At 40.0% G+C, this 24,999-nt stretch overlaps 1 protein-coding gene across 11 annotated transcripts; it reads left to right on the top strand.

Moving 5' to 3' along the window:
• The first annotated feature begins 5,246 nt into the window (after nucleotides 1–5,246).
• On the top strand, nucleotides 5,247–24,866 carry LOC140265495 (uncharacterized). 11 transcript variants are annotated; one of them, XM_072361446.1, is made up of 18 exons: nucleotides 5,247–5,607; nucleotides 6,826–6,940; nucleotides 7,183–7,356; nucleotides 7,468–7,574; nucleotides 8,007–8,144; nucleotides 8,893–9,041; nucleotides 12,282–12,315; nucleotides 12,396–12,468; nucleotides 13,692–13,752; nucleotides 14,114–15,069; nucleotides 15,750–15,891; nucleotides 16,743–16,804; nucleotides 17,993–19,826; nucleotides 20,792–20,845; nucleotides 21,350–21,462; nucleotides 21,916–22,139; nucleotides 23,011–23,113; nucleotides 24,770–24,866. In XM_072361446.1, exons 2-10 carry the CDS (start codon nucleotides 6,935–6,937, stop codon nucleotides 15,040–15,042), a joined length of 1,671 nt encoding a protein of 556 aa, XP_072217547.1. In that variant the 5' UTR covers nucleotides 5,247–5,607; nucleotides 6,826–6,934; the 3' UTR covers nucleotides 15,043–15,069; nucleotides 15,750–15,891; nucleotides 16,743–16,804; nucleotides 17,993–19,826; nucleotides 20,792–20,845; nucleotides 21,350–21,462; nucleotides 21,916–22,139; nucleotides 23,011–23,113; nucleotides 24,770–24,866. The 11 variants fall into 11 exon arrangements, with proteins under 11 accessions (XP_072217547.1, XP_072217553.1, XP_072217548.1 ...); XM_072361452.1 differs by lacking the exon at nucleotides 24,770–24,866 and having other exon boundaries at nucleotides 17,993–18,081; nucleotides 18,626–19,826; nucleotides 23,011–24,763; XM_072361455.1 differs by lacking the exon at nucleotides 24,770–24,866 and having other exon boundaries at nucleotides 5,267–5,607; nucleotides 14,114–14,401; nucleotides 14,576–15,069; nucleotides 23,011–24,763.
• Nucleotides 24,867–24,999: the final 133 nt, after the last annotated feature.

Genomic DNA, 24,999 nt, shown 5'->3' with positions numbered 1-24,999 from the left:
CCGTCAAAATTTAGAAAATTTCCACACGAATATGGATACTTTCCCCAGAAATAAGAAGTTCTCTCTTAAGTATTTTTTCTCTTTGCAAACATATCATTATTTTTACGAAATAATTATTTTTAAAACTTGAATATAGCATTTCATCCCAAAAATACTGGTTTTCATCCCCAAAAGAAGACATCTTCTCTACAAAATTTTGCTTTCTAGTATCATATGACGTATTGTTTCCAGAATTCCAGTTTTTTCTACAAAACAAGGACATTTCATCCCAAAATTTCCATTTCTGTCAACATTTAGAATAGTTTCACACGAATATCAATACTTACACCACAAATAAGAAGGTCTGTCTTAAGTATCACTCCTTATCTTTGCAAAAATATTATTTTTTTTCCAAAATAATGCTTTGCATCTTTCAAAACAGCATTTTATTCCCCATAATGCTGGTTTTCATCCCTGAAAAATCACATTGATGAATCAAACCATTGCTGTGATTATGCTATATTTCATTACCTGAGGATTTTAGCTCTGGATCTCTCTCTGTTATAATTCACTGGTCTGTGGTATTAAACGAAACATACTTGATGTTCAAATTGTGACAGGCAATAATGGAGTACATGTAAACTACAAAGTGAGGCAGGCAGTAACCTCTCTCTAGCTGTCAGGGAAGTACTCTACTTTTAGAAACCTTCAAATAGTGGTGAGACAGATCAGCACAACCCTATAAATCTAGAGAAGGCATCTTTCCACTTGTGACACTGACAAATTTCAGGTTGCAGTTATCATACATTTAACTTTTGACAACATCCACATTACGGTGCATAAATATTCAGTTATTGGTCTTCTAACTCAGACATCAGTGAAAAAAAAAAAAAAAAAAAAGGATACAGAGTATTCATGAAAAAAGTAAAAATGCAGGACACTGAATACAACCCACAGAATATTGGCAAATGGCTTTAAATGTTTTAATATCCAACATAATCAAAGTTATCGACATCGCCTTCCACTTAAAAGTTCAGAATGTCATGACCCATAAAATGCATGTGGAAAAGAACATATAAAATAGAAAAAAATAAACAGCAACATTTGTGTTTGTTTAATAAACATTTAATGTTTTAATTCATAATAAACTCTTGTTTTATTACTGGAAACATAGGTATTCTGTAATACTTAAGTACTCAGAAAGTCTTTGCAAACCCCCACTACAGGGGTTATGTACACTCAGAGCATGTCTACCTGCAGTATTCTTTACCTGCCCAAATTATTAAAGTACATCTACATCTCTGCTTTTCAGATCATTAAATGTGAAATTATAAAATTTAACATGAATAAACTCCATGGGCACTACTGAGACAAGCCTGGTTATGTCATCTTCATTTCATCTCATGAGGTGCTTATTTATACACACAGACAAGTTCCACATCAGCCTTCCCTTCCCCAGGCTGAATAGTCCCTAATCCTCAGCCTCTCCAAATACAAAAGATGTTCCAGTTCCTTAGACTTCTGTCAGAGGTGGATGTTGGTGGTATGTCAGAAGAAACGGAACCTTCCCACTGATACTTCATTACTTTTTATTTCTGTGACAGATGGCGGCAGAGGGGCAGTCGGACAAAATGGCATCTGACATGGAAGTGCATATGAACCAAAGGTGTGGAATCTAATTCCCCCGTGTGGAAAAAAAATGGCACCCACCGACATTTATCAACACTTGCTGGATGTCTGTGGAGACCAAACAGTGGATTTCAACACAGTGAGGTGGTGGGTGTTGCATTTCAGCGGTGACAGCAGCAACAGTGGGTCACCTCTGCATGGCATGCAGGCTTTTGTTCATCACTGGCAAAAATGCATAGCTACTAGAGGGGAGCATGTGGAAAAATGGCATTTTGTAGCTGAGAATTTGCTCAGTCAAATAGAGTTACTGTGCTCTTTATTGTTATTTCCATTAAAATAAACAGGAGGCATTACTTTCAGAGCAGCCTTCTTAGATGCAGCCCAAGGCAATTTCTCTTCACTCAGTGCAGCCAGCCAAGCCAAAAGGTTAGATACTTATGTCTTCACAGAATTGTAGAATGGCTTGGGTTGGAAGGGACCCCAAGGATCATCAAGCCCCAGTCCCAATGCCACAGACAGGGTCACCACCCTCCAAATCTGTCACTAGACCAGGCTGCCCAAGGCCCCATCCAACCTGGTCTTTAACACCACCAGGGATGGGTCATCCACAACCTGCCTGGGTAGCCTATTCTAATATCTTAACACTATCTCTGTAAGGAACTTCCTCCTGACATCCAAACCTTCCTTTCTTGAGCTTAAAACCATTTCCCCTCGTCCTACCATTGTCTACTCTGGTAAAAAGTTGGTTACCCTTCTGTTCATAATCCCCTTTTAAATACTGGAAGGCTGCAAAGAGGTCTGCTCCCTCAGCCTATCTTTGCAGGGGAGATGCTCCAGCAATCTGATCATCCTTGTGGCCCTCCTTTGAACCATCATTAATTAATACTGTCTCCAGTAATTATTAAGTTGGAAAAAAAAATCTGCCTTTCACAGTATCACGCGAGTTGGAAGGGAGTTAAAACTAAGGCTGAAACTTTTTTTTTATTACTATTTTTTTTATTTTTTTATTACTTTTTTTGATTACTAGTATTGTGAGCTCGTCTCGGTGAGTACTGTCCCACACTCGCCCAGGACCAAATACAACACCATCAGTCTCAGAGTGAAGTGCTTCAAAAATGGCTAAAAATGGCTTCTCTATTGTGTCTTACCTCTCCTTATGTATTCACTGCTAACAGCCTATCACAGAGCAGGGGGGGGGGGACTATAACATCACACCCCGAAAGTTCGAGGAATGAGTTTTGCCATTTCTCGAGGTAGTAAATAATAGTGTATTAAGTTATGGAGTTTTGTTCTCAGCTTAGGGATTTGCATGAAATAGATATAAATTGTTAAGAAAATAAGGTTGCTGATTGCTCACAACTATATATGTGTGTATGTGTATTAAGCATAATGTAATGATGTAGAATAAGGGGTGGAATGTCATGGTTTTGTAATTTTGTAATTTTGCTATCAGTATTCCACATCATAACATCATGTAAAGCACGGATAATTTTACCGAATGTGCAGCTCACAGAAGAAGACTACATATCCCAGAGAACATCACGGTCAGGGATAAGTCACGGGACAAGGACACTATATAATCTCACTTCGGGGCTGGACTCGCTCTCTTGAATCGTCAGAGCTGTGGGGGAGCATTCCAGCTGTTTCGCCTGGAGCTCACAGTAGGCCTCTCTGTTCTGGGACTCATTCTCTCTTCTATTTTACTTGATTCGTTAGCCTTAATTTCAATTAATTTGTATGATATTGTGTTATCCTGTATTCCGATATAGTATTTGGTAAATAAGTGTGCTTCCTTAGATCGTTGCTGCTGTTTTCTTTTCCTTTACCCTTTTTCCCTTTCCTTTTGGGCCAGCAGCCCTGCGGACCAGCTGCCCCCCTGTCATGGGCGCAGGTAGATTTTCAGTTAACCCGTGACACCCATGTACGAGGACCTGACTATTTCTTCACCTGAAGAGGTGCGGGAAAAGCTCACTACATCCTCAGAAACATAGTCCCAGCCCAGCTCACGCCAGCAGCTCGTGCAGTTGGGGGCTTTTTCTGCTGGGTGATGACACAGCATCATCTGAAGCTACAGGTTCCCAGCTGGCACAGCCCAAGGAAAGGGCTCCTGTGCACAGCAGGGCTTCACAGCGTCCCGGCAGAGAGAAATTAGCACGCGTTAGCCTCAGTCCTTTCTTCTCTATTAAACGGGACATATGTATGGACTGTATATAAAATAATTCACCAGGGAAATTACTTTCTGTGTCACTAAGTTTTCTACAGTCTCTCTATTCAGTGGCCTGAAAAAGCTGGTACTGAGCAAACAGACAAAAATTATTAACCTCTGTGCCCCTCTGCTTGATCAGCTGTAACTTTAATCTCCAGCTAGGAGAAAGAGGTTTGTGAAATGACTTTCTCATACTTTCCTGCTGGTTGCTGCATTGGAAATGGTGAGAACTACTGATGCAGAGAAGGATTAAAATTAACGATCTGAGATCTTTAAGAAGGTAAGCCAAAGGGTCAGAGATGCAATATGAGCCCTTAGCAAATGTCCGGTGAAAAAGAGCATCTCAGCATCCCACTGCTACCAGTCTGTTCTGGCAGGATTAGCCCTTACTCATGAAAGTAGGAAGAGAATCTGTTGCCGTGCTAAAATCAAACAGTTTGAACAAATGCAGACATTCATTTCTGGTGATCTGGCTGCATAATTTCTTATCTAGTCACAGCTAACATAAACCTGAGTTAAAATTAATCCTCTCGAGATACTACAGATCATTTAGTATTAAAACAAACAAACAAACAAACAAACAAAAACTAACAGACAAACAAACAAAAAAACAGCTATTGCAACACAGGAATTTCTTAGCTTTTTTGTTTGTTTTCTACAGAAGCAAAAGAGTCAGATTTTTTCTTAAGGAGTCCACAGCTATAATTCCACTTAAAAGAAGCAAAATTTGTATTCTAAAGCTAATTTGAAATCCTAAATAGCCAAACGGTATATACCTTTTAATTATGTTAAAAAAGTAATGTTCAATTGCAATCCTGTACTTCAAGGAGACGCTGTCATGGGACACCTCGGTATATTTTCCTTATTTGCCTGTCAGTCAAGTTACTGCAGCCAGTCAAGCACCAACCACAGAGGAAGAGTTATCTTGTCCTTCTGTAAAACCTCTACAAACCTAACCTCTATAAAATTAGTTATTAAAAAATCCTCCCTTCAATAGTTTGCTACTACTTTAGGTCACCCTTACAGATACCTGGCAGTTTCTCAGCTTCCCTCAGATGCACGAAGGGACCATTATTGCAGTCAGAAGCAGTAAATGAAGAATGAGGCTTAAACCACTACACTGCTCAATTATTAAATGAGCCTTCTACTTTTATTTGAAGAACTTAAAATTTTATACTAAGCACCCTGAAAGTTATTTCTAAGGGAAGGTCATCTTAAAAGTATTGGAAACAATGATTCTTGCACAAAAGATGCAAGTGAAGCTGAATTGCACTTGTCTCCTCTACCGGAAGAAAAAGTAAATAAAGTTTAACTACAGGGGCTTTGGTACAACGGAACAGAAGCCTGCAGACGGTTATCCCCGTTGCTATTGCAGCGGCACCAGAACGCACCGTTGCTAGGCGCTTCCGGCTGCGACAGAGCCCGCACATGCGCACTCTCCTGCTCTCCGCGGGCGTTACCCTCTTAACATCGCCGTGGCTCGCTGCCTGGGAGTCGGAGGTTGCTCTGCCGCCTGTGGGTTGGGCTGTGCCTTCCTGAGCGTACGGCGTCTTTGTGCGTAGTGCTCGGGACTCCTCGGCCCGGCCGACATGAAGAAGATTTTCTGCTTCGGAAGGAAGAAGGAAAAAGGATCCGCCGCCCGGCAGCACCGCCTCGGCGCGTCCCGCCGGTGCGTACGAGCTCCGCCAGAAGGACCTGAGCAAGCTGCACCGCGGGGCCGCCGCCGGAGACCTGGCCCAGGTGCGGCGGGGGCTGAAGAAGCACGACATCGACGAGCGCGACAAGGCGCAGCGGTAAGGGCGGCGGGCCGGGCCGGGGATCCCCGCCGCCTGACCTGGCTGGGACGGGCAGTAGCGGCCGCTCCGATGGTGCCCTGCTGGCCTGTTTCCCTCGGGGCATCTTGGTGGGGCTGCTAGGCGTTCCTCCGAGCTGAGAGCTCTCTTGGGGGCTGGTGAGCCAGGGCGGCGATAAGGCTGCTGGTTTCCTGAAGGCTTTGTTGCTTGCAAAGCTGATGGTGGTTCCTTTAGGTTGTCGTATTCCCCAGTGCTTGGTAGCGGCAGCTTTTGGGTGATGAGGGACTCCTGCGCAAAGTTGCGTTTGTTACAGTTACGTTGCCCATTGGAGCTCTTTGTGGTACACTGCTGACACTTCGCGCTGATCAGCGCTCAGATAAATCTTGTCAGGCTTCTATTTGGAGATGAAGGATCTTGCATACTTATTTGGGAATTTCTCAGTGGGGACAGTCACCCTCGAGTTTGTTCCACATCTGTGACAAGGCATGATGTGTTCTTTGAAGTTCTGCCTGTTATTTTGTCCTCATCTTCTCTGCCTTGGAGGAAGCTGGTCTTAGGGAGGGAATTTTCTCTGTGTAGTGGAAACACAGCTATCCCTCCTTGAAGAGGACTTCCTCTGTGACATCCTATTTATATCATAGTTATAAGCATCAGAAATGTCGGATATTACTTTCTTGTAGCCAGGATAGCAGTGTTTTGCTGTCTGCTCTACCAGATGTTGTCAGATGTTTGGTGCAAAACTACGGTACTGGTTGCAGTAATAACCAAACTAGCACATGGATTTTTTTTTATTTTTATTTTTTTCTGTAAAACTCCCATCCTGCATCTGTGGTACACTTCTGGTGTACGAATGATGCTGGGAGAGCCTAGAGGTTTACATGCCACCATAGCTTTAGTCTCCCTCGCTGTACCATGAGCGCTTTTCTGTCAGAGGCAGCAAGCAGTGCTTTGACACAGGAATCTTTGGGAAAGTTCAGTTTCACAGTGGAGGAGATGTTGTCTCATTAAGCAAATGCAATGGAGGGTTGTTCCTAGCCAGTGTCAGGCTTTGGGTATATAGCCACTGTTACAGGTAATGGAATAGGCTTGTTTTTATTTTATTTTATTTTGCTATGTTTGTTTAGGGAGGTAATTGAGATAAAGAAATGAAATTTGCCCTGTTCATGATTGAAATGATTTATTTAGCTGTCCGTTTCAATTTACACATTTCATTTTTAGGACACTACTGCATCTTGCTTGTGCAAATGGACATGCAGATGTCGTTACGTTTCTAGTAGAAAACAAGTGTAAGCTAAATCTTTTTGACGGTGATAACAGATCACCACTGATGAAGGTAAGTAGGACATACTATGTTGCTGCAAGTAGGAATTATTGATTATGTATTAAATGATGTATTTCCAGATTCTTTACGTAAGTCTGTAGAAACATGCATGTTGTAATCAGTGTGGGTTAGGCGTGTGCTAGCTAATCTTGGAAGATGCTTTCATATTCCAGGAATGGGAAGTTGTAGTAGTAGTGACACAGTGAAATATGACTGCTGGAAATTTAACCTTTTTGTTTTTGTGTTGTTTCCAGGCAGTACGATGCCAGCAAGAAAAATATGTGGTGATCTTGCTAGAGCACATTGCTGATCCGAACCTGGCAGATACTGGTGGCAACACTGCCCTTCACCTGGTTGCTTTAGCTCCTAACACATTTCTAGCAGGGATGTTAATTGAGTACAACGCCCGTATTAATGCTCAGAATAAGGTACATTTTGAGATTCAATAGAGAAGTTCAAAAAGTTGCATTGATATTTTTATTACGGATTTTTTGTTTGTTTCTTTTGGTTTTTAACTTGAGTTATTTCTGTTCTTTCAGGACGGATGTACTCCCCTTACTCTTGCTATCTCTGAACATCATGAAAAGATGGTAGAGCTCCTTCTTAAAAAAGGAGCTAACGTTCATGCTCGAGATTTGTGTGGAAGGTGAGGAGATGGTCTAAACTCTGCAGGTCCCCTTAGTTGTCTTCAGATTGGACTGATGGGAGGGATGGGAATGAGCATTGAAGTAGAAAGACATAGAGAAGGAGCTCCTCGACTGACTGGTGAAAGCAGGTCTCAGCTTGGTTGGTAACATGCATTATTGCATGTTTTTTGCATTGAAACCTGCAAGAAAACATTGTTTATGGTAGCCACTGTGGCAGGAAAGTTGCCATTGTGCCGGCAACGTTGCTGTTATGCCAGAGAGAGTTTTTCAAATTGATGCAAAGATTGTATGCAAGTGTTGTTAATATAGAAGCTTTTTCTTCCGTTCATAAAGTGATTTTATTTTTCTTTGAGAGCAAGCAAATGGGAATTGAAATAATTACAATGTCTGACTAAAATTGTATGGTTTGTCTTCTATTTTGGATGCTGTAGAACCCCACTGATGACCGCAGCGTCCGGTGGGGAGTTTAAGTTGGTAAAAGTTCTTCTTCGCTATGGTGCTGATATTTTCCATAAAGATGTTAGTGGATGGACAGCTGAGGATTATGCTATTATTCACGGATATTCTAGGTAAACTTTTAAATTTATTGCTAGGTTTTCAGTTATCAGTGTTGAGTTTGGACCTTTTTGGTAACAGCACTGGGTTTAATGGTGCTACCTTGAAGATGTGTCCATTGACATCTTCTCACATAGCCTGTTTATGTGTCTGGTGTTAATTTGAAAGTTGAGGAAAGGGCTTCTGCTCAAAATTCTCTGTAAGAATTCAAGTGTTGGTTGCTAAGCTGATGTCTGCCTAGTATACACTATTGAAATGTGTCTGTAGCCCACAGACACAGAAGTTCAACTTGAAAAACTGAAATGTTTGTAAACTCTTCTCAAAACAGAACCCTTGTTATTACTGTCTTCAGTTCCACTGACCAGGAAGCACCTATGTTTTGTTTCAGAGGAGATCTGGCTGTTATTTCCTTTGTTAAATTACTAAGCAGTTTTACTCCTCCTGCACATAAGTATTTTACCCATGGGTGTTCATTCATAAGAGTGGCTGTATTTGTAAAAATTGGACTGCAAAGGGTACCAGGCAGAAGTAAACAACCTCACAGATCTGGATGTGCATCTATAAAATAGACGTGTCCAGAGTATTTGAGTATGTTACGGTTATGCAAAAAGTAGAGTATGTTACATTTAATGAGTATGCAAATTGTTTTGGCTATGATTATGTCTAGGATGGATAATACAAGGCTCTTATTATTCCATTAAGTGTTGTATGCAGCTATGGGATTATTTTTCCCAAATGCATTTCCTCTTTTGCTTTCCGTAGGCTTAGTAAACAACTGGCAGAGTATGCAGACTGTGAGAGCACAGGGGAAGCTTGTGCAGGTGCCACCGGAGGCATCCCAGTGCCGATGACTCCTCACAAGGCAAGAGCTGCTGGCTTTACATTGGGTGCACGTGCTTTGAGCAGAGAAGGTAGGATACTTAACTGTGGTAGAGCTAATGAGCAGAATCGTGGTGGCCCCTTCCTTTGCATCTTTTAAATTTACCGTGCTCAGTGTGGACTTCAGTGAAAGCATCAGGTGGACTGTCATAAGAAGTGTTAGGAATGTGTTTGCTTGCTGCTAGTTTACACTGCATCTCCACAGGCTGTGAGGACAGTTGTGATTTGTGTGCACTACGTCCATCTGCTCATACAGTTGTCAATTTCAGCCCATCAAGTTGCACATTTATTTAAATTTTCCCTTTAGCAAGGGGGAGGAGGGAAGAGAAGGAACAAACTAGGTTAAAGTGGCATTGTTTTTTGGGTGTGCAGTTTTACTCAGAGATGCTCGTTTAGATTGTTGTTCAGAAAATCCAATTGCAAAAGCTGTAGTTTCATCCCAAATGGTAGTTTTATCTTCTGTAGCAGCGAAGCAGCAGATGAATTGCAAGAAGATGCATCTTTTGTTGATTACCACTGGATTTCTGTCACTTTGTTTTAATTTTAATAGTTTCACCTGTATAAAGCTCATTTTTGTGAGACACAATTTCTCACCTTCAATTACAATTGCTTTTGTTTTGCTGTGGAGACATAACATAAATTGTCTTGGAAAAGTAACTTCCTAAGCAACAACAGTACAGTGTTTGTATATCTCATTGCCATATAAATATAAGAAATACATTCCTTCTATGAGTCTGTAAAATCCAGGCAGCATTTATAAGCTCACATTGCCCTAAAGGAATCTTAGAAAGTTGCTATTTTAATATGAATGAAATTGCCTTGCAATTTACATTTCAGGCCCCAACGTACAAGGTTTTATTTGTTCCTTATTTTTTGTTCCTTATTCATTCTGCACAGTAGTATTTTAAGTACCACATGTCTTGTGATACACCAATACTTATACATCATAGGTGCTTATTATTTTGCAGATCTGTATCTTGATGATTTAAGCTCTATGAGTTAGAGTGGATTTGGGGCGGCTTTTGTTTTTTTGCATGTTTTGCATGAGTCCCTTATTACTGAATTCGGCGTTTGCTTTTATCACTTGTGATAGTGTTGGTTTTGGGGGTTGTTTGTTTTGTAATCTGTTCTCCTCTTGCTTATAAATGGTGATATAGGCTTCAGTTAAAGTGGAAATGGGTCCCTGGAGACTAGATCTCATTTCTGTGTCAGTGCATCATGGCTGTGATTTTGGTGTAGCTGAAAGCTATCTCATCTAATTCCTGTCTCGCCTTCTAAAGGATAGCGGGACCTGGTTTTGATCACTGGCAATATTTATTATATGTGGAAAGCAGAATTTAATGAGCTGTTTTCCTTACTTCTAGTGGTACTCATTGAAGATGTAACTGAAGTCATTCGTCCAGAGTTTAACTGTTTCGCGCAGCTGCAATTTTCTGTTCTGCGTGGAAAGTTAGCAGATAGAGTCATAGTACTGAGTTAGTTATTTAGCTTTACATACAGCAGTATTCTGTTAGCATTTAAGAATGTTCAGTGTTTTCTGTAGTGGAAAATATCAAATTGTTAGCATTTGAACCATTTAAGATGTCCTCAGATGGGAAGCTTCAGCCTCTAGGTTTTCTCTACATGAGACTTCTTTGAACATTTATACTGTATTGCATCGTCAGAAAGCTTGTGTTCAGATCAGGGAATGCTCTCACATGGACTGTGTTTAGGAAAGGGAAAATTTGTACACTCATTTGTAGGTTGTTAGTAGTAACACTTCTTTTTGTTATAATATTTAACAGTTAGTTCAGAAACTTCAGGAATTATGATTTTTGTGTGGAGATCAGATATGTTTGTTTTCCCTTCTGTGCTGGGAATCAAAATGTCCTTCTGTTATGTCTTAGTTGTTAAGAGGTGTTAGCTCTTCAAAAACTGTGTTCCTAGATTGCAGTTTTCAGTAGTACATCAGTGACCTGAAGGATATACTGCAGGGCACTCTCATCAGGGTTGCTAATGATGTGAAATAAGAGAGACTGATGGATATGCTTTAGCACAGAGCTGGCATTCCGAGGGACTTCAACGAGCCAGGGAAACGGACTGGCAGGCATCTTAAGAAATCCACCGATGGCAAATACCAAGATGCATTTGGGGTGAAAAAGCCCCTTCCTACAAAACATGATGGGACTGCATGGTAGGGGAGCAGCTCTGCTGAGAAAGGACACAGACCTGGCAGAAGGCAAGCTGAGCATTAGCCCTGGCAGCTAAGAGCTGCAGCTTGGGCTGTGTTAAGAGTAGCAAAGCCAGGAGACTGAGAGAAGCGATGGTCAGCCCCTGTTTGGCACTTGCTTGACTGTGCCTTGGCTGTAATTTTGAGTTCCTTTTAAATGAGAGGATGATCTTTCAGTAGCTAGCTAATTCTCTAGGGAGCCATCATATCTGTGAAGGAGTATTTGCCCTGTGAGAGGGGGCTGAGAAAATGGACTTAGTCAGCCTGAAGAAGAGGCAGCTTTGAAGGGCCCTAACTGCAGCGTCCCATGCAGATGAGAAGACAAAGCCAAATGCTTCCCTGTGATACTTGACAGGAAGTGAAGATGGCAAGAGGTGTAAATGGAAGCATGAAGGTTTCTAACAGGAGATGAAAAGTGTTGCCGTGATAAGGATGGCAAAACAGAGAAGCTGGGAAGTTTCTCTTCTCAGAGGTGTTCAAGACTAGGCTGAATAGAACCCTGACCAACTTTTCCTGACCTCAAAGCTGAGCTGGCTTTAAGTAGTTGGCTGAGAGACTTCCGGAGATCCCTTTTGACGTGGCCTATCCTATAGTCTTAGGTGTGAGTTACTACCTTCACTGAACTGCTAAAAACCTGTAGTATAGCATGCCCTGGTAATGCTCCTTTTGTCTCACGTATATCATTTTTTGATTCACTGTAGAGAAATGCTGGTGATTCTTCTACCTAGGGGTGATCTATAGCTCCTGAGTATGCTTTTTGATTTTCTTTGTATTTATAAATATATTTATTTATAATCCATAGCAAGGTATGGCAGGAAAAAAAAAAAAAAAAAAAAAAAAATCGTAGATATCTCTGATTTGTTTTTTATTATTTTATTTTTACAATTCAGTATGATTTGAAGAAGCATTTGTTTTGTAAATACTTTCCTTCGTGCTGTTTTTATTGAATTGGCCACTTCAGCTTTCTGTACTATTATGAGCTGTTTTCCATGTTAAATGTCTGTATTGGTTAATTTTTAATATGCAAAATCTAATTTCAACATGTCGATTTCTATTTGAACAGCAATGGATGACATTTCCCAAGGAGACTCAACAAGGTGAGGCTTTTAAAAATACCAAACGCTTATTTGAGGGATGATTTGAGAGGACCAATACTTACTTTGCTTTGTTTTTGAAGAAGTTCTGAAAAAGAGGGCAGTAATGACAGTTGGCATACTTCTGAGGAAGAAGAACTGGATTTTACAGCCAAGGTATGATGCCTCTACAGGAAAATAGTTGTATAAAATAAGTGATTTGAAGGCAGTTTCCTCTGAGATAGAAGGAAACTCTTTTTCCAGCCAATTCTTTTTTTTTTTTTTCTTCTGTATAAGAAGAGTCTCTCATCTGTCAACCTTTCTTCTGCTATAAGTTTTTCCTAAAAACTTGTTGCTTTGGCAGAATATGCAGTAGATTTGTGGTTTGAGGCGAAAGAGGAGTAGATATTTAGATAAACTGCCACACTGTATTAGTTGTTCATGGAGTGAGATTTGCAAAGCCTAGGAGTTGATAAGTTAATAAATAACCTATTCTGTTCTCTTTCAAACTTCACTGTTGTTTCCCCTAATTTACATGATAGAATGATAAAGAACATGATAATGAAAAAGAACATTTATTTATCAAAATCTAGTGAAATTGTTCATCACCTGGTTCTCTTTCCTTCCTCACTAGGTTCCTTGAGTGCTCGATGCTTGAGTTGCTCAAATAATTATTCTTTATTTCTTTCTTCCTTCTGTGGGATGACGTTCCATGCTCGTATGTGATCTCACACTGCATGATTTTCTTCATTTTTTGAATATCTGGATTTTACTCTTTATAAACTCCATGTGCTGATCCTACTGTTTTTATGAAAGTTCCTAAGGATTACCAATTTTTTCAGTGATGTCTGGAGTATTTAGTCTGTTGCACTGGGATTCTTCAGTGATTAGGAACTTTAGTTTGGTAGTTCAGCGCGCTCTGTAATGCTGGAGATGTAAGCATGTGTACTTTAAAAATTATTCTGTTTTCTTGCATTGATTTTTAGGGGAAGTGATTCATATTTCTAGCATTATTTTGAAATTTACAGACATTTCACTAAGTGGAGTTGTAGTAACTAATTTATTTTTCAAGCTTCAGGAACTTTAATTTATACTTGAGTTGTGCACACTTACAAGTAAGTAATCCCAAGTGTAGTTGTATTTTACCTATAGATTCAAATACTTTCTTAGAATTGTTATGCATCTACAGATAGTTTTGAATAGTCACTGACTTGTATACAAGAGGAATGTTTGTGTAATTAAAGTTGAAGGATCTAGCAAGCATCTGAGTTCTTTCAAAAGGGGACAGCCTGGTTGAATTTACTGTTCAAGATCTGATGTAAGTAAAGGATTTGCTTTAGAACAAAAAAGCAAACAAAAACAGATCAAATAATTCTTTTAAAATGCATTTTTATTTGCAGAAGTCACAGAAGCCAAACTTGACAATGTTAAAGAATGTTCTCCAAAAGTTCAGGAATATTGGTAAGTTATTTGGATATATAAACAATGGCATACAAAAGTAAACTTGCTAAGTAATTTCATTGGGGTTTTTGTTGTTGTTGTTGTTTTCACTTGGCTGTAGTAATTGAGGAAAGTAGTGTTATAAGAACAGAATAGATGGTCATTTCAGAGTAAAATAAGTAAGATAATGAAAATGACGATACTGAGTCCGCTCCTAAGCCTTTGTGTCTGATGTGTCCTATCCCCGTCCTGCCCTTACCTGGCTTCTTTTCCATACAGTCCCAGATGACTACTTTCCTGTGCTTTAAATGGGTAAAATGCCTGTTGCTATTTATGTAACCCATTTGATTCATATTCCTCTTTCCTTTTCTCATGCTTTAAGGTGGTGGTGATTGTTCTAGAATTGAAAACCTTAAGTCACAGAAGAAAAGCCTCAAACAAAAAAAAACAGGTGCAGATCTGAACAGAGGAGAATGCAGAGAGTTGTTGAAACAAGATGTCTCAGATTCAAGCAACCTTGAGGAAGAGGAAGAAGAGGAGGAAGATGAAGATGACGATGGAGATGACGATGAACAGGATGAGGAAGATCTTACTCAAGATGAAAAGGAGGAAGATGATCTGGAAGATGAAGAAACTCAGTCTAATGACCTAATGGAAGAGGAGCAGAGAGGTAAAATAGAACTTAAAGAAGAAGTTGATCAGAAATTGGGTTATCTTAGTAATGTTAAGAATGAAAGGGATGCCCAGTGTGGAGCTGGAAGTGTCTCGAGTGATTCTCAGAAAATACTTAAAAAAACTGAAGAAAAGATTGAAGAGTCTGTTGATACTCCTGTGTCTTTTATAGATGGACGTTACGAAAGGTTGCAAGAGAACGTAACAGACCTGTCTCCAACAAGAATGAATAATGAAGTATCTTACGAGTCAGTACCAAAACAAGCTGTCCTTCAAAATATAAATAGTTTGCATGATGAAAGGTGCAACAAGAAAAGCATGATACAGAAGGTATTTCACAGAAATACAGCCTCCTGTTTTGCTGACTCTGAAGCAACAGGCTTGAAAAAAGGAATACCTCAGCCTCTCTCAAATAGTGGTGATGTTCGGGAGGAGTCAAGGTTCCATGATTCCTTCAAAAGTAGGAGTGGTTCTTGGTCAGCAGCAGAAAAACTAGATCTTGAAAATCAAAGACCAAGCTCTGTCATGGATGATGAAGATGCTGAAGAAGGGCAGTGTAAAGAAGTACATAATAAATTCCATGAAGCACTAAAACAAAAAAGTGAAAACCTGGGCCTAGATGGATGTGAGGAAAATTGAAGGGCAGCATTTTCCTCAAGCACAAAAGTAAGTGTAGAGGGATGATTCAATTGCAAGGGTTTGTTAAGGGTAATACAGGCAAGCAACAGTAAACTGTATTCCTGTTAATACTTATCACATAACTGTATTTCAATCATTGTATTTTGATACTGAAAATATCTTGCTCATAGCCAAACTCAGACATTATTTTCAATATTTTTACTATGAGATTGCAGAGGTTTTGAAGAAAAAAGACAGGAAACTTCATTCTTTCTGGAATCTGTGGACTTTCTGTTACGTAAAACTGAGGGAATGGATAATGTCCATTAAATGTTGGACCCATTTAGTAGAATTCATGGGGTAATGACTGGAACTGAAGAAACAAAAGGAAGTTTTGAATGAAGTTGAGGGCAGGAAACTAATACAATTGTGAGCTAGGTAGGCAGAAAGAAGGAATGACTTCCTGAATAATATCAATGAAACTGCAGTTAGATTAACACAAGGAAGTGCTTCTCAGAAGTTTTGCATAGCCAGAGATGAAGTTTACAGCCTGAGGCTCTGCAGTTTAATTGTGCAGATTCCCACTAAAAATTGTAGGCCTTTTGAAACCTTGTGCACTTGGCTTCATTTTAGTCTTACTCATGAAAACTGTTTTCCAAGCTGTTAATGGGTGTTGTAGTAGATATTGATTTCTGTGCTTTTCATCTGTTTTGGTCAATCTCTTTTAGAAGGAGTCACCTAAATGGAAAGAAGAAGAACAGGAGAAGGAAGATATTGGAAGGAAGCTGCAAACAGCAGTTTTGGGGGGTTCTGTTTGTAGTAATAAATATCAAGTCTGTAAAGCTTCAGAAGACACTGCTAATAAGAGAAGTGAGTTTAATTAAGTATTGATCCTGATTGCTCCTCTATAAGTATAAATGCTCAGAAAATTTAGTAAATGATGATTATCCTCGAAGATAATAATCTTTCCTGTTCCCTGTGAACCATAGCCTGCTGTGGTAGAGAAAGCTTGCAGACTTTGTTCCTTTTTCATTCCTAAAAATCACAAATTGTGGTGCTGGGTTCCTAATGATTATGTAAGATGCAAGTTTCTTTATAAATTTTGTTGCTGTGTTTGCCTTGATGTGGTCACGGAACAAAACAAGAAGCTAATCTACTGTATCTCATGTGTGACAATATTGTTTCCCGTTCTGATGGGTGCTATCAGATTGAAAAACTGGTTTTGCAGGGCTTCAGCCAAGAGCAGACCTGAGTAAAACCCGAGAAGACTTTTCCAGTGCCTCACCTTGTTCAGTTGTAAAATGTAGGAGATCATGACCAGTTCAGAGAGAGCTGGGTACTTTGGTACTCACGGCAGGGTGTCAGAGCAGAAGATACTATTTCCAATGTCTGTCTCCAGAGCACAGCTTGTTGCAGTAGACTTCTTCATAGCATGTGTAGCTATTGGTCAGATGCTGCACTGAACATTGCTTAAACATGATGGACATAGCCATATCTGCTGTCATTCTTAGGCATCTTTTGCTGGAAAAAAGAAAAAAGAGGAGTGAAGAGAATACTGTGATGTGACTGGGTGTAAAGTTACCCTTGAATGTAACTCATTTCTTGGTTTGTCCTTTGCTGTCAAACTTTCACTCATCTTTCACATCCTTTGTTTGACCAATGGGGGATTAAAGCGGAGTGCAGTAAAATCTCAGTGTCTCTCTTTGTCCATTGTTTTGTAGGTGCCCTGCCAGCAGTAGGAGCAGAGCAAGAGGAAGAGTCCGAATCTCCCTGGGATTCTGAGGTACTTTCTGTGAAATGTGCATCTCCCCAGTCTGGGGGAGAGCCAGATGAGAACTACATGAGAGCTTGCCTACGAGTTGAGCCCTTTCAATTATGAGGCTTGACCCCTGTCAATTAGTTGACCCCTGTCCGTGATGAGGCTCATATACACCATGTTGCTGCTGCTCTATGTCTGTAACTGAGGGTGCTTGAAATACTTGTAGTGTACGTTCTCTATTGCAATAATACTGGGACAAAGTTAGGTCAAACTACTTGCTTAGGCCTCCTGGCTACAGGCTTTTGTGTTGATTTTCTAGCACAGTATTGATACAGCGCAGTTTATTGCTGCTTGAAATCTTATGATCTTCTCAAGAGAGCTTGTGTGAGGATTTTTTTTTTTTTTTTCTAATATATGGTTCTATTTTGCTGATGCAGTCAGAGTTAAATGTATGCTAATAGGTTGAGCAACCCAGACATTTCGGATTTTCTGAATAGAACCTCTGTCTTCCCTAGCTAGACTTAATCCATTTTTGATAATCATGTTCAGCAGACACCAAGTGTGCTGGCTGTGTTTATCCATTCTGTCTGATAATTCTCAAGATGAGAGCTTTGCCTTTTTAGTCTTTAATCAAAGTAAATCGTACTTGCTATTGCCACATAATGATGCACTCACTGGGATTCCAGCACTCACTGCTGATTCCAGTGAGCAGGGTCGGTAGCTACTTCCCCTCTAGCCTTTGTTGAGGGTAAAAAAAAAACTCATTCCCTTCTTCATTCTTAAAAATACAAGATTTTCTAGATAGCTTTAATCGCTATTAGATTTGCCTTTTTGGCCTTTAATCAGATCAAATCATACTTGCTTTTGCAACATAGTGATGCACTCTCTCACCACTGTGGGATATGTGCGCCTGGAACATAAGCTCAAATTTGAATGCCAAGCACAAATTTGATACAAAAGATGGATCAACTCAGAGCAGCAGCTTTTTGTTCACAATCAACATCGTGATTTCCTGTGTTAATTTCTTTGGTGGCTCTCCTGTTTGCTAAGCTTAATCATCGTTACGAAATAGTTTAGATGAGTTGTGAGGACTCTTTTGCCCTTTCACTAGAGATACAAAAACCCTTGATACATTTGATTAAAAAATAAAAAATAAGGTTTTGTACAAATTCTTATGCATATGTTTTGCATTGTACGGCCTTGTCCTGAAAGTCTGAGGAAAACATCTCCTGATGTGTTGCTTCCAGCTGCAGATGAACATGGAACACGCTTACAGAGTGTTTCAGGGGAGCACAAGAATGGTAACTTTCTCATAGATTGGATTTGTCTGTGTTTACAGACGAGTGAACTTCTTCTTGTGTTTTCCTGGTAATTGCTGTTGTTCTGTGACTGTGTGCTGTAGCAATGAAGTGCTTGGCTGATGTTAATGAACAGCAGTTAACGCTGTACTTGCTGGCCTGTTGGATTAGTCCAGGAGGTTCTTGCGTTCATTATGTATGCTTTTTGGATATGTATTTGTTTGGGTGTTGTTTTTTGCTTTATGTTGTTGCTTAATGTGGTAAGACTGGTATCTGGTTTAGGTTTTACCTGTGAACCCTAGCCTGCTGTGGTAGAGAAGGTCTGCAGCTTTTGTTCCTTTTTGTTCTTTCCTAAAGGTCACAAATGGTGGTGCTGGGTTCCTAATGATTATGTAAGATGCAAGTTTCTTTATAAATTTTGTTGCTGTGTTTGCCTTGATGTGGTCACGGAACAAAACAAGAAGCTAATCTACTTTATCTTGCGTGTGACACTGTTGTTTCTCTTTCAGATGGGTGCTATCAGATTGAAAAGCTGTGTTTTTTTCAGGGCTTCAGCCAAGAGCAGACCTGAGTCAAACTCCGAGAAGACTTTTCCAGTGCCTCACCTTGTTCAGTTGTAAAATGTAGGAGGTCTCTCCTGTGCTACTTCTTTGTGGGCTTGAGAGCGTGACCAGTTCAGAGAGAGTTGGGTACTTTGGAACTCACTCCAGGATGTTAGAGCAGAAGATAACTATTTCCATTGTCTCTCTCCACAGCATAGTTGTTGCAGTAGACTTCTTCAGAGCATGTGTAGCTATTGGTCAGATGCTGCACAGAAGGTCTGGCAGAAGCACTCAGGGTGCATGCACTTTTCTCTTTGTACATTTTATGTGCAAAGAGATTTTTTTTGTAAAAACGTGAGTAGTCATCACCCAGTCTGGAATCGGCAGTTATGGTTTTCCAGAGTGGACACCATTGATCCTGTCTGGCTCATTCCTGCAAATTTTCCATGCATTTCTGTGTGAGTCAATCCTGAGTTTGATTTACATAATGGAGTAGCTTAGAGGAGAGAAATGACTGCGATCTGTTCTGGACAGGAGTTTGGTGGTGATAAGGGACTAGACTGTGAAGTGATAAGTTTTAAAATGCTTGCTGTTGTCTGGGCTGTGTTGGAGCTTTGACCTCATAATCCATTCCTAAATGCAAGTCCGTATGTATCTACCTTCTCAGAAGGTTCAGAATTATGAATCATGGTCGAGTGAGATATCACTTGATAGCACTAAGGGAGGAGCAGTGTTTGTTGGCTGTTTCCTCTTAGTGTGAGCGTATTTTGTATTGTGGTACATCCTGTAGATTGGAACGTGATAGTAAATGCCAGATGATGGAGGTGTAGGCTAGAGGGAAGATGACTCAAGTTGTGCATATGCTGAGACTGAAGCATGCTGGAGTTTCTTCCTTAACGTTGTCCCAACAGGAGGAACATAGCCATGTCAGCTGTCATTCTTAGGCATCTTCTGCTGGAAAAGAGATAAAAGAGGAGTAAAGAGAATACTGTGATGTGACTGTGACCTTGAGACTAACTCATTTCTTGGTTTGTCCTTTGCTGTAGTACCACTACTCATCGTTCAGATCCTTTGTTTGACCAATGGGGGATTAAAGCGGAGTGCAGTAAAATCTCAGTGTCTCTCTTTGTCCATTGTTTTGTAGGTGCCCTGCCAGCAGTAGGAGCAGAGCAAGAGGAAGAGTCCGAATCTCCCTGGGATTCTGAGGTACTTTCTGTGAAATGTGCATCTCCCCAGTCTGGGGGAGAGCCAGATGAGAACTACATGAGAGCTTGCCTTCGAGTTGAGCCCTACCCCGATGAGGTTTATTTACCCCATGTTGCTGCTGCACTATGTCCTGTAACCGAGGGTCCTTGAAATACTTGTAGTGTAGGTTCTCTGTTGAGAAAGTACTGGGACAAAGTTAGGTCAAACTGCTTGTGTCGTCACCCTTGTTGCAGGCTTTTGTGTTGATTTTCTAGCACAGTATTGATACAGCAGTTTATTGCTGCTTTAAAACTTGTGACCTCCTGAGGGGTGTTTGTGTGAGGACTGGGTTTTTTTCCTTCTATACAGCTCTATTCTGCTGATCCAGTCAGAGTTAAATGGATGCTAATACTTTGAGCAACCCAGACATTTAGATTTTTCTATATAGAACCTCTGTCTTCTCTAGATAGATTTAATCCATTTTTGATAATCATGTTCAGCAGACACCAAGTGTGCTGGCTGTGTTTATCCATTCTGTCTGATAATTCTCAAGATGAGAGCTTTGCCTTTTTAGTCTTTAATCAAAGTAAATCGTACTTGCTATTGCCACATAATGATGCACTCACTCACCATTGTGGGATATGTGCGCCTGGAACATAAGCTCAAATTTGAATGCCAAGCACAAATTTGATACAAAAGATGGATCAACTCAGAGCAGCAGCTTTTTGTTCACAATCAACATCGTGATTCCCTGTGTTAATTTCTTTGGTGGCTCTCCTGTTGGCTAAGCTTAATCGTCATTACGAAATAGTTTAGATGAGTTGTGAGGACTCTTTTGCCCTTTCACTAGAGATACAAAAACCCTTGATACATTTGATTAAAAAATAAAAAATAAGGTTTTGTACAAATTCTTATGCATATGTTTTGTATTGTACGGCCTTGTCCTGAAAGTCTGAGGAAAACATCTCCTGATGTGTTGCTTCCAGCTGCAGATGAACATGGAACACGCTTACAGAGTGTTTCAGGGGAGCACAAGAATGGTAACTTTCTCATAGATTGGATTTGTCTGTGTTTACAGACGAGTGAACTTCTTCTTGTGTTTTCCTGGTAATTGCTGTTGTTCTGTGACTGTGTGCTGTAGCAATGAAGTGCTTGGCTGATGTTAATGAACAGCAGTTAACGCTGTACTTGCTGGCCTGTTGGATTAGTCCAGGAGGTTCTTGCGTTCATTATGTATGCTTTTTGGATATGTATTTGTTTGGGTGTTGTTTTTTGCTTTATGTTGTTGCTTAATGTGGTAAGACTGGTATCTGGTTTAGGTTTTACCTGTGAACCCTAGCCTGCTGTGGTAGAGAAGGTCTGCAGCTTTTGTTCCTTTTTGTTCTTTCCTAAAGGTCACAAATGGTGGTGCTGGGTTCCTAATGATTATGTAAGATGCAAGTTTCTTTATAAATTTTGTTGCTGTGTTCTCCTTGATATGGTCTGATCAAAACAAGAAGCTAGTCTACTTTATCTTGCGTGTGACACTGATGTTTCTCTTTCAGATGGGTACTATCAGATTGAAAAGCTGTGTTTTTTCAGGGCTTCAGCCAAGAGCAGACCTGAGTCAAACTCCGAGAAGACTTTTCCAGTGCGTCACCTTGTTCAGTTGTAAAATGTAGGAGATCTCTCCTTTGCTACTCCTTTGTGTGCTTGAGAGCGTGACCGGTTCAGAGAGAGTTGGGTACTTTGGTACTCACGGCGGGGTGTCAGAGCAGAAGATACTATTTCCAATGTCTGTCTCCAGAGCACAGCTTGTTGCAGTAGACTTCTTCATAGCATGTGTAGCTATTGGTCAGATGCTGCACTGAACATTGCTTAAACATGATGGACATAGCCATATCTGCTGTCATTCTTAGGCATCTTTTGCTGGAAAAAAGAAAAAAGAGGAGTGAAGAGAATACTGTGATGTGACTGGGTGTAAAGTTACCCTTGAATGTAACTCATTTCTTGGTTTGTTCTTTGCTGTCAAACTTTCACTCATCTTTCACATCCTTTTTTTGAATGATGGTGTATAAAAATGGAGTGCAGTAAATTTCTCCGTCTCTCTCTTTGTCCTTTTCTTTTGTAGTTGCCCAACCCGCAGGAGGAGCAGAGCAAGAGGAAGAGTCCGAATCTCCCTGGGATTCTGAAGTACTTTCTGTGAAATGTGCCTCTCCCCAGTCTGGGGGAGAGCCAGATGAGAACTGCATGAGAACTTGCCTTCAAGTTGACCCCTGTCCGTGATGAAGCTCATATACACCATGTTGCTGCTGCTCTATGTCTGTAACTGAGGCTGCTTGAAATACTTGTAGTGTACGTTCTCTATTGCAATAATACTGGGACAAAGTTAGGTCAAACTACTTGCTTAGGCCTCCTGGCTACAGGCTTTTGAGTTGATTTCCTAGCACAGTAATGAAACAGCGCTTTTTATTGCTGCTTGAAAATATACGATCTTCTCAAGGGGGTTTCTTTGAGGACTGGTTTTTTATCTATATACGGTTCTATTCTGCTGATCCAGTAAGACTTAAAAGGGTGCCCCTAGTCTGAGCAACCCAGACATTTAGATATTTCTGTATAGAACCTCTGTCTTCTCTAAATAGACTTAATCCATTTTTGATAATCATGTCCAGCAGACACCAAGTGCGCTGGCTGTGTTTATCCTTTCTGTCTGATAACTCTCAAGGTGAGAGTGAGCAGGGTCGGTAGCTACTTCTCCTCTAGCCTTTGTTGAGGGTGAAAAACTCATTCCCCTCTCCTTTCTTAAAAATTCAAGATTTTCTAGATAGCTTAATCTCTGTTAGCTTTGCCTTTTTAGCCTTTAATCAAATCAAATCATACTTGCTTTTGCAACGTAGTCATCCACTCACTCACCACTGTGGGATATGTGCCCAAGAAACATAAGCTTAAATTTGAATGCCAAGCACAAATTTGATGCAAGCGTTGGATCAACACAGAGCTGCAGCTACTTGTTCACAATCACCTTCTTGGTTTCCTATGTTACTTTCTTTGGTGGCTATCCTGTTTGCTAAGCTTAGTCAAAGTTACAAAATAGTTTAGATAGTTTAGATGAGTGAAGACTTTTTGGTCCTTTTGCTTGAAATTCAAAAACCCTTGATACATTTGATTAAAAAATGAAAAATGTAGTTTTTTACAAATTCTTATTCATATGTTTTGCATTGTACAGCCTGGTTCTGATAGTCCGAGGAAAGCATCACTTGATGTGCTTCTCCCAGCTGCAGATGAACATGGAGTACGCTTGTGGAGTGTTTCAGGGGAGCACAACAGTGGTAACTTTCTCATAGATTGGATTTGTCTGTGTTTATAGACAAGTGAACTTTTTCTTGTGTTTTCCTTGTTAGTCCTGTTGTGAGTATGTGCTGTAGCAATGAAGTGCTTGGCTGATGTTAATGAACAGCAGTTAACACTGCACTTGCTGGCCTGTTGGATTAGTCCAGGAGGTTCTTGCGTTCATTATGTATCTTTTTTGAACATGTTTGCATTTCTTGGTTTGTTTTTTTTTTGCTTTATGTTGTTGCTTAATGTGGTAAGAGTGGTATCTGGTTTAAGATTTATCTGTCTGAGGATTTTGATATTCCTTGATAATCAGCAGAAGAAAAATATCATTTGGTTAATCTATTTGTTTGTTTTGTTTTTTATAGTTTTCTGTTTTGCTTTAAGAACTAAAATATGATGGCAAATTCTTGTTTTGTTGTTGCGGGTTTCCACCTGCAGCTTGTGGCATTTGCTTTATGACCATCCTGATTGAGCATAAGAGTGCAGGAAAGTTTTGCTATTGGAATAAAGCTTTTATGTTTTTGGGAATGATTTGGCAATCCACCTTATAGTATGGATTCAGTGACATAGCCTTAGAGGCAAGTCCAATTTTAGTTTAGTAAGCAGGCACCAAATCTTAGCAAGCTTCTGGAATCCCTAAATCAACTTACCAGTTATCTTTAATGTCTGCTTCATATGATTCTGCTAAGTTTGAAATCAATATGGGAGGGGGGGAGAGGTGATTGTGCTCATCTTTCTAAGGTATTTCCTTGTTACTTGGCCAGCAAGTGTTCTAAAATCAAATCTTGATGGTTAGTTATTAGTATTTTTTTTAATGTAAAAATTCTTTTGTGGAACCATTCGTAGAAGTATTTTGTATGCTTGTTCCATGAGAAAACTCATAAACTATATGATGACTGCAGAACAGGATTCAAGAAATACATGGGCAGCAGGTTGTGTGAGTTAGGAAATAAAATTGGAGTCTAAACTTGAAAAATGTTTGGAATAATGCATGCGTTGTGCATTGCAACCAAGCAATGTTTGTATCATTTATTTCCTTGCAAACTAAAACCAGAGTGGTCAGTTGAGAACCAGCTTGTTTGTACCTCATTGAATGACGTTTGTATGAGGTTGCTGTGTCTGTACCTTTGCTCTCCATAAGCTGTTAATGAGAAAGCAACCTCAGTGTTAAGCACTGGTAAGATAGAGGTAGTCATAGTGCTGCTGGATTCTTTTGGTCACTAAGAAGCCGAAGCGATCTGCTCTAATTAATTTTTTCAGAAAGCAGAATTCAGCTTCCAAAAAGGTCAAAATATTTCAATCTTGTTCTCTTAACAGACACGACTTAATGCTTTGCATTAATTATTGTCATTCTGTGATTTTTAATTATTTTTTTTTTAATAAAAGGTGGATGATGGGAATTACTCTGTGTTTCTTGCATGCTACTACAAGTTCTGTGTGATAACTGGATATTAGCTCTTGCACTCTCAATGAAGTAACGTGTGCAACAAGTACAGAGCCTACTAATCATAGAATCATAGAATTACCCAGGTTGGAAAAGACCTTGAAGATCATCAAGTCCAACCACAGCCTAACCAGTAGCCGATCTCTAAAAACCCTCTGCTAAATCATATCCCTGATAAAATAACGCTTTCATTTTTCACCTCCAGGCTTTTCAGAGAAACCCAGTAATTTGCAGGTAAATGCTTTTCATTTAAATCTACTTGTCCTGCTCATTAAAGAATATGTAGTTACTTTGAATGTATGGGTGTTGTTTTTTTTTCATTGGATTGTCTTTCATAGTTGAAGGTTTCTGCAATTTTAGAGATGAATGAAACATCTTGTGGCTAGTCCTTGAGGTATCACAGTATCGTGCGAGTTGGAAGGGACCTTAGAGATC

Source organism: Excalfactoria chinensis, chromosome 1, assembly GCF_039878825.1.
Source record: "Excalfactoria chinensis isolate bCotChi1 chromosome 1, bCotChi1.hap2, whole genome shotgun sequence".
Classification (NCBI taxonomy): Eukaryota; Metazoa; Chordata; class Aves; order Galliformes; family Phasianidae; genus Excalfactoria; species Excalfactoria chinensis.
Note: the sequence above shows the minus strand (reverse complement) of the source record. Positions and strands in the feature narration are given on the sequence as shown.